This window comes from Coffea arabica, chromosome 3c (genome assembly GCF_036785885.1).
Source record: "Coffea arabica cultivar ET-39 chromosome 3c, Coffea Arabica ET-39 HiFi, whole genome shotgun sequence".
Taxonomy (NCBI): domain Eukaryota; kingdom Viridiplantae; phylum Streptophyta; class Magnoliopsida; order Gentianales; family Rubiaceae; genus Coffea; species Coffea arabica.
Genome location: NC_092314.1, coordinates 11,624,285 through 11,634,189, shown reverse-complemented (window position 1 = coordinate 11,634,189; position 9,905 = coordinate 11,624,285). Strand labels below are relative to the sequence as shown.

At 36.6% G+C, this 9,905-nt stretch overlaps 1 protein-coding gene across 1 annotated transcript; it reads right to left on the bottom strand.

Annotated features, from left to right (window-relative positions):
• Positions 1-8,876: 8,876 nt before the first annotated feature.
• On the bottom strand, positions 8,877-9,697 carry LOC113734647 (uncharacterized). Its single transcript, XM_027261265.2, has 2 exons — positions 9,525-9,697; positions 8,877-9,328 (listed from the first exon to the last, which is right to left on the bottom strand). Exons 1-2 carry the CDS (start codon positions 9,613-9,615, stop codon positions 9,084-9,086), a joined length of 336 nt encoding a protein of 111 aa, XP_027117066.1. The 5' UTR covers positions 9,616-9,697; the 3' UTR covers positions 8,877-9,083.
• Between the last annotated feature and the right edge of the window lie 208 nt (positions 9,698-9,905).

The following is a 9,905-nucleotide window of genomic DNA, read 5'->3' as shown; positions in this document are numbered from 1 at the left end:
AAAATTTCATCTCTATGCCCGTTTGAAACGGTCAAAGGCAAAAAGCCTTAAAAAACAAGCTACTCTTTTTTTTTTTTCCGGAAACGATAGAAATTTTATTACAAATAAAAGATAGTACAATATATGAGCAAGGGCTCAATTTGGACTTTACAAAAGTGTACTAAGACACAGAGGGTCTAGAATCTTCTCATCAAAGTGAAAGTGCATTGCTAGCTTACTTAATCTCTTACTTATGCTATTACCTTCAACAGGTAGGCTATCAAATGAGCATCTCCTAAACAAAGAGCTTACGTGTCTTATGTCCTCCAGGTGGCCTGCTATGCACATGTCCCTTGAAGCTTGACATTTTATCAATTGTAACACCTGAGAGCATGATAGTAGAATCTTAATGTACTGCCAACCTTGTGCCATTATCTTGCATAGAGCTAGTTGTAGCGCCACAAAATAATCCAACGTAACAGAACCAGTGCTCCTCTCCTTCAACGCCCAGGCCGCACATATCTGGCTTTGAGTGTTTTGTACTGTGATGCCAATTCCCATATTCTGCCCTTCAGTATGTTGGCCAACTGCTATAGATATGGTCCGCATATTGTCACTCTCCCTCACCATTTCATCTTGGACTTCTGTTGTCTCTGTTTCTGAGATGCTCAGCTGCTGCTCTATCCGTTGGGCTTTTTGGAATTCCTCCCACTCCTTTACAGCTTTGGTAATTACTGCCATGGGATGCTTATGTTTCTCTTCAAATTCAACTTCATTCCTTGCTTTCCAGATTTGCCACAAAATTTCCACAGTCAATGCTATATGTTGCATTCCATCCTTACGGCTCTTCACCTCCATCAGCATGGTCCACCACCTTCTGAAATCACTTGTATATGCCGTCAGTCCATCCCACTGTAATGGAGCCATTTGCCATATCAGTGTTGCCTTTCTGCAATGGAAGAAAATGTGTTCTATTGTCTCACTGTTGTCCCCACATGTTTTGCATATCAGGTCACCCTTTCCAATTCTTCTAACAATGGTTTCTCTTCCTGGTAATGTTTGGTGTAAGCACCTCCATAAAAACAGCTTTTGCTTATGCTTAATCCTCATTTTCCATAGCTGTTTCCATACTTTTTCACAGCCACCTGCCCAACTTGTTTCTCCCCCTACCCGCACTTGAGGTATGCCCTGCAGATTCTCTCTTGCCAGTGCTTTATATGCTGAACTGACTGTGTAATTTCCATTGTTGCTATTGCTCCAAAAGTAACTGTCAGCCCTGCCTGTTATGCTTATAGGCATTTTGAGTATTAACCTTGCTTCGTGTTGGCCAAATGTCCTAAAAAGGAGTACTGAGTTCCATCTAAAATTAGATATCAACTCACTTACTCGACTGATGTTGCATCCTGGAGGTTTAGGGGACTGAATTTTACCATCGCTGCCTTCCTGTAACCATGCGTCCTCCCAAATTCTAGTGCTTTTCCCATTTCCAATTCTTTTCCTTGCTCCTTTCTTCACTCCTTCTCTTGCCCCCATCAGACTTTTCCATATCCAAGATGAGTTACCCTTTACTTCACAGCTCAATGGTGATGTCTTAGGATAGTATCTAGCTTTCATGACTTTACTCATCAATAAATTTGGACATGTGAGGAGTCTCCAAATCTGTTTTCCCGGCCAGTAGAGCTTGATTGAAGCCTTGGAGATCTTTGAAGCCTAATCCGCCAATGCTCTTGTCGGTTGTTATCCTTTTCCAGGAGCACCAGTGAATTTTCCTTTTTCCATTCTCTTCTCCCCACCAAAATCTGGCCATCAATCCATTAATTTCTTTGCACAACTTAACTGGGAGCTTAAAAACCGACATTACATAAGTTGGCATTGCCATTGTTATGGCTTTGACCAAGACTTCTTTCCCTGCTAGACTTAGCTGTTTATTGCACCAGTTAGAGTCCGTCTTCTGACATTTATCTCTGATGAAACCAAATATTTGGTCTTTCGTTTTTGTGACAACCATTGGCAGCCCCAAGTACTTTCCTTGCTTTACCACCCTTATGTTACCTAAGATGCTACAGATCTCTCCTTGTTTGTGTTGCTCCACATTCTTACCGAAGAAAACTGAAGACTTATCCATGTTAATCATCTGGCCTGATCCTCTTCCATACGTCTTTAATATTCCCATCACTGCTTCAGCCTGAGTTTTGTCCGCTTTGCAAAAGATCAAAGAATCGTCTGCAAAGAAAACGTGAGTTATTGACGGTCCACGTCTGCTGATTTTCATCCCGGTCAGTCTTTTGTCCCTCTCTGCTTGGGCCAGCAAGTTCGAGAAGCCTTCTGAAATGAGCAGGAATAGATAAGGTGATAGTGGATCACCTTGTCTAATTCCTCTGGAAGGTATCACATAGCCTTTAGGTTCCCCATTGGTGTTGAAAGAAAAAGAAGCTGTCGAAACACACTCCATTATCCAGTTGATCCAAGTACTACAGAATCCCATTTTTTCCATGATTGCTTCCAAATATCCCCACTCCACTCTGTCATAAGCTTTCGACATATCTAACTTTAGAGCCATAAAACCTTGTGGACCTTGCCTTTTGTTTTTGAGAAAATGTAAGTACTCATGAGATATAATAATATTATCCAGAATTTGTCTTCCAGGAACGAAAGCTGCCTGGTTTTTGCTAATGCATCTTTCCAAAACTTTTTTCAATCTATTTGTCAAAATTTTGGAAATGATTTTGTAAAGCACATTACAAAGGCTTATTGGCCTGAACTGTTTAACCTCAGTGGGGTTATCTACTTTGGGGATAAGGGATATAATGGTATGGTTTGTTGCCTTCAACATATGGCCAGAATGGAAGAAGCTCTTAATGGCTTGGATGACATCGTGTTTGAGAATGTGCCAAAATTTTTGAAAGAAAAGTGGTGTCATTCCATCTGGGCCAGGAGCTTTGGTTGGGTGCATAGAAAAAAGTGCTTCTTTGATTTCTTTCTCCCTAACAGGCTGAGTGAGGTCTGTGTTCATGTGGTTAGTAATGGTTTGTGATATTCCTTCTAGAACCACATCTGAAGGATTCGTTCCCTTACTACTGAAAAGGTCAGAGAATTGCTTCACAACTTTTTCTCCAATTTCATCATCTGACTTAGCCCAGGATCTGTCCAGCCTTTGTATCTGTTGCATGTAGTTGCACTTCCTACGCCCCTTTACCCTTGCATGGAAAAAATGAGTATTCCTATCCCCTTCCTTAAGCCATTGAACTCTAGATTTTTGGCTCCAGAAAAGCTCCTCTTCCTCATAAGCTTCCTTAAGTTGCATTTTAAGAACCTTTTTTCTTTCCCTTATGTTCTCACAATCAGAGGTTTGGAGATCACTCAAGAGTTTTTTAAGGCCTTTAATTTTCTTCCTAGCATTTCCTGGAAAATTGTTTCTCCATTTCAAAATGGCCAGCCTACATTTTGCTATCTTCCTATGCACTTTATACATATTAGAGCCTGATTGTCCCTCCTCCCACGCCTGCTTCACTACTTGTTGCAGTCCTTCTTTTTTCAGTCATCTTCTATCAAACAGGAACCTGCTTTTCCTCTTCAGTTGTAGAGGATTGGAGTCTAGCAAGATCATGCTATGGTCAGAGCCAAAATTTTCCATGTGTTTGACTGTCGTTCGGTCAAAAATTTGGCTCCAAGCACTACTCGCCAATGATCTATCCAGCCTTTGTTTAATCTCTCCCTCTTGAGCCCAATGATTACTCCAAGTCCAGGGATTGCCTTCATATCCTAAATCAACGAGGCCATTTTGTTCAATAAAGCTCCTCATATCACATTTTTATATATCTTGAAATTTGGTATAATTAGCAGGCATTGGTGTAATAGACGCTTCTACACGACTTGATAATAAAAATAATTATAGCCTATATAACACGAAAGAACGATTAACAGAGTAACAATGATTATGTGACTAAAGTATATACAGATAAGACAAGTGCATCCAATTCTATCAGCCCAAAGGAAAAGAAAAACCAAATTACTTGAGTATATTAAGGAAGATGGAGGGGAGGGATGAAGGTGGAGGGCTACAAGGAGTGGGAAGGGAGTAGGAAAGATAGCAAATACTGACAATATTTTCAAGGAGGGTGTTGGGTAAGGGAAAAGAGGAAAAGAAATAGGGAAAATTTTTGACAATTTGGTCGTGAGATTTAAGGAAAAAGTAGCATAACATTGACAATATTCATTTCCTTTTGTGGGAAATATGTGTGTAAATATAATGGGGCTATAGGAGTACTTTTGCGCATTAAAGGGAGGTATGTATCGTATTAAAAATTAGAAGAGAGTTTCTCGAAATTGTCAAAACAATTTAAGGTTTTCAAAATTATTCCTCGATTTAATCTCTTGCAAGTTAAAGAAGACATCCTTTTTTAGTTTTTATTTTTATTTTGCTAATTATACCTGTTGAAGAACAAGTCAATGGAATCCATGAATAGTTTTAGGGGTGAAGCAACTTTATACCACTGCCGACATCGTTAGATATACAAATTTTAGCTACATAAATAGGAATAATTTTGAAAACCTCTTTTGATGTTTTGCCTAATATCAATTAGTCTTCTTAAAATTTTAAAAATATTTTTGACCTCCACTAAAACCATATCTTTTGTAACAAATCCATCCTTACATTATAAAAATATTCTTAAAATAATCATTTAAAGAGAGGTGTACATTTGTCCCAACTTTATCCTTTTCTATTCTCCTATCTTGAATTTTAATTGATTTCTGATATCTATTTGCATGGAAGGACTGAAAAAGATTGGTAGAGAGTGTTAAGTGCAATAATAATTGATAGAATAGCTTTTTTAATCTTGGCTTTTACTATATTTTATTTTGCTTGCATAATTGTTAGAATAACAAAAGAAACTTAATTATAGATTGGCATATGAAGACTAAAATGTGGCAAAGAGAGACAATAGCATTCAACAATTATTAGATTAACCATTTTAATACATTTTAATAGATTTGAATTTATTATCTTCCTTTTTTGTGGAATAATGAGGATAATTTGATATAAGGTGGATAGGAAGATTAAAAGTTGAGGGAGGGGGTGATTAGGGAAATAATAATAATTAGAATTGCCAAATCTTATAGAATTTGCTTTCTTTTTCCAATTTTTTTTGTGCATAAAGTCTTTTTTAATAGCGAGAGTAAATATAGGATTGGAATAGAAAGACAAAACTAGGGGACCGGGGATATTTAGCATTTTCACTTCCAATATTTTTTTTGGCCTACATAAATGTTAGCTCTAGTAAGGCTTATTTAGTATAAATTTCATATAGAGGGGCTTAGAAGTTTGGAAGGATGAGGATGCTTAAATTCAAATATATATGTTCTAGTTGTTGTCATTAGAGACTTAGATTTTTTTGGTTATATATATTATTTGCCTAAATGATTCTTATACTGTCAAGGATAATTTAATAACCAGTTGGCATAAGAAGATTAAATAACTAAAATGCTTTAAGTGTAAAATTGAAAAATGAAAAGGATAGACAAAGAAAGGGCATTCGAAAGAGTGCAAGCAAAATCTTTTTCTTTTCTTTTCTGAGAGTGTGCAAACAAATTCTTCGTTTACTTTTCAAAGAAACAACAACAACCGCAAAAAATGTAAGGATAGACAAAGACTAGGCACTCAAAAGTAATTTTAAATTAGTCCGGTTGAATGTTGATACTTATCCTAAGTTTTAACTTGTAGGAAAAATCGGATTTCCTATTAAACATAAATAGGAGGGGTTTGAGAAAAGGCTGTCTGGAGTTCAAATACAATCAAGAATCGGTTAGCAATAGACTTGGAGACGCCATTGATGATATATTTGATATTCCTGACAATATTAACCCAAAAACCTGTGATGGTGTCTTTTTTATTTATTTTTTTCTTTTCATTAGTGGTTGTGAGCATAATAATTCTTTGATGAAAATTATTGTCTAGTGCCAAACATGCATGTTTTGGTGACGAAAGAAGCATAAAGCAACAAAAAAAGATATAAATTTCTTGTGTCAAATTGTAAATGCGTATTAATATTAATATTTAAAATTGCCGTATCACTCTTTTTACCCTTTTAAAATGAATCCAATCTTTGACTAAGAAAAGGCATAATTCATTCTCATTTGTCGGAAAAATTATATGGACACTTTAAAGTGTAATAAAAACAAGTACCAGTCGGCATATACGAATTCAACTTTTACTGCACCAACTGATTCTGCAATCGTGCAAGCTTGCTGTGTGGATTTAATGACTCGAAGTGTCCCGGAAGAAAAACCAACTTAGCAATATTTACTTCGCAGACATTTGATGGGCTGAGTAAATTCTTTTTGATGTATTAATCACTTGTATGATTGCTGTGAAAGGGTGAATAGACTAAGTGCATTTGGTATATCACTAATTTTTCTTGACATTGACATCGTACCAAATACAGCAATCAATCATCTGTTTAAACTTTAAAGTCCAACTACATCGTTGGCCGAGGCCACGACCCCTTTGACGGCAATTTTACAAAGAATTACCTATAAGTAGAGATCAATCTACTCCAGCTTTCTTATCCTTCACAAAATCAGTTTCCTTGAGCAAATTAAAATGGGTTCGAAGACACTTCTTTTCTATTGCATTTCCATGGCTAGCTACCCTGTTAATGATTACCTCAGAAGTGGTTAATTGCTAGGGAATTGGCTGAGTCCTCCATGACAGTTGACAGTAGCAAGACATTTGTTGTCTAGTCTAATTTCGTCCTTTTCTCTTTGTCCCAAAGTGTTTGTCGCATTTCAGAATTTCAACTTGTTAAGAATAGTGTCTAAATTGTGATATTAGTGTTTTGTTTCCAATCTTTTATCCATAATTTGAAATTCAAATTTGAATCTAGTATGAAACATAGATAAAGGCTGTGATAATATTAATTTTGATTTTGATAAGATGACAAACATTTGGAGACATCCCAAAATAGAAATCATGATATTTTAAATTGAACAAAGCTAATGCTTTAAATGTACAACTGAAATTAGTACTCCATTCGTCCAATTTAAAGTGTCATATTTTATATTTTGAAATGTCCCAAACATTTGTACTTTGCAGTTTAAATGCTTTTAAAAAAATACTTTACAATTTAAATACACCTTAATTTAAAACTACTGTACATTTAAGTATAGAAGCCTTTCTGACTTTGGGACTTGGCGTATAGTGATCAGTCATCTATGGTTGGCTATGATAAAACTACCTAATAGTTCGTAGTGTTTAACCGTTTTATTGGTATTTGTAGTTTGACAGAAAACCCTCGATTGACTTTAAAAACATTATAGATTTTGGTATTCGTTAAAATAAAAGCACGCACAAATTGGACCAAAGTTCGAAAGTATAAATCATTCCTAGATTACACCAATACACGCTTTATTATCTTCAATGTAGACAAGACAGTTTGAGACGAATGGCGCAGAAGAAGCCAAGTACCCTGGATGTGGCTATGGAGCGTACCTTGGAGGACCCGGTGGTGGAGATGTGGGGCTATCCAAGAGAGCTAGAGAAGGTTATGGGTGGGGGATATCCTGGGGGGTGGATATGGTGGTACCCTGGTGGTGGTTACGGTGGATATTGCCGCTTTTATTGTTGCAGCTGAAGCTGTTAAGGTAGGGGTTGCAGGTGCTGCCCATATCCTGGTCAGCCTGAGGATGCTGAGCATCAGAACTAACACAAATAAGTGCTTGAGAAGTGATGTAATATTCACTGTATGTATTTGCTAGTTCGACAGGAGAAGGTTGGGTTTGACGGTAAGGTGAGAAGAATCATAATTAGAATATCTTATATTCAAGACCTTTTACTTATAAAAAAAAATTATGTGTCTCTTTTATGAGTATTTTTGTGTCATGGCAAAACAATCTCATGCTACATGAAGTCTTTTTTTTTTTAATTAAATAGGGATACCATCCCTTAATATATTAAAAACCAAAAAAAATACATCAAATTAGAGGGGGGCTGCTACATGAAGTCATTTTAGTGGCTTTGCACCAAAAAATTTGTAATTTTAGTAGTTCAAATGTACAACAATTTCAAGGCTAAATTTGGTACGTTGGTTCATCTATAAATCAGTTAACCATCTTAAAAGTAGTTTTTATTTTTTATTTTTGCAATTTTAATATACATAATCAACTAATCTAATCCCAATATTTGTGATAATAGCTTTTACAAACTCACTATCTATCCGGTTTTGTTAAGTGTTTGATTAAAAATAGATTTAAAAAAAAACCTTATCTTCCCCATCTGTCAAATATAATATAGGAGCTGAAAAGAAATGATAAAACCAAATATTTAATCTAGCCATACCAAAAATCATGTCAAAAGGACAAGGAGATTTTGATTATTTAACTAGTTTAATTTCACAAGAAAGTTAAAAGTCTAATTGACTAGCTGACTACAAGAGCGCCAATTATCCTATACAGAAAAAGTATGAGTACACTGAATTTGAGACTCGAGGACGTATAATGATCAGTTCAAAGGAAGGGGTCCGGTAATTAATTGTAGCATGTCGTTTTCCAATATCAGGAACATGACTATCCAATTTCATAAGCTTTAACAGCACGATACACTAAATAAATTCAAAAAACATGACTTTGTTCCTTGCCTGAAGTTTGTTGCTCAAATGACAAAACTGTCTCTAGATCTACTAGTAAATGATCACAAAAGGAGCTTTACCCCTTTTGCCATTCTTTTTCCTGTCTGAAAGGAGTCAAGGCTTAAGATAGTGTAGCTTTTGGGAATCTCTTGTTGAAACCTCGAAGTGTTAAAAAATTTCTCAGCAAATGTTCTTGAATTATTTGGGTATAATTTAGATTTAGACAACGAAGCATGTGAGTATATTTGTGAATCCAAGCAGAAGTAATGGCTGTTGAAACTTGAAACACGCATAAGATTTCATTTACACCTCATTGAAGTTGAGAAAAGTACATCATCATTTGCAGTGATTCACCTGATGGTGAATTCGATACCACTGATAAAGCTCTTATTTTTATCACACAATACATAATTTTATTACTTTTAGCCTCTTAATTTGGACCAAAGGCATTTAAGCGCCATGATCCATACGTCCTGGCTATTAGTTTTGCGGTTTGGTTTCTGGCTCAGTGTAACCGGCGTCCTTTGGCTCACCAGCATATGTGCAGCATCTGCAGCCTCCATGTCCGTAGCCATAGCCGCCGCCGCCACCACAGCAACCATGGTAACAACCACCACCACCACCACCACCACAACCGCGTCCATAACAACCGCGTCCACCACCACCACCACCGCCATAGTACTTGGATTCTTCCAGGCCTTCAGTACTCTTCTCTGCTGCATTGGCTGCAATAGTCACGGGATCATGCAGAACTATTTAGTTAGTACATGCGTCCTAGCAATTTTTTTTTTAAAAGGAAAAACATGTTGTGCAAAAACGTCTATGTTTTGCAGGTATAAAATTGTTGATAGAGGAAAGAGTAAGTTCTTGAATGGATAGCTACCTATTTTCGGCCACTTTAAGAAAAAAAAGAAAGCTTACTATTTTCGGCCAAATCCCTGGCTGTCACCTCTGAGGCAATCATCAGAACTGCTGCTAAAAGGCATAGGAGGAGAATTGCCTTGGAACCCATTTTTGTTTTCCTCACACAAATTGGTTTATGAACTCAAGAATTGGAGTTGAGAACAATGAGAAGGATGAGGAAGCTGGAGCATTCTCTTCTCTATTTATAGGGAAATTTACGTGACATGTTTCACGAAGATGGAGAGATAAAATATGCATGGAAATGTGTCGACCGCACGATTGAGTCGGTGGTTGAAGATAATTATGATGGCATACGTGATACAGCATCCAACACAGACGAAGCCAAAAATTTTGCTTCGGGAGGTAAACAATAGAGAGCGTAGAAAAACAAAAGAGTGT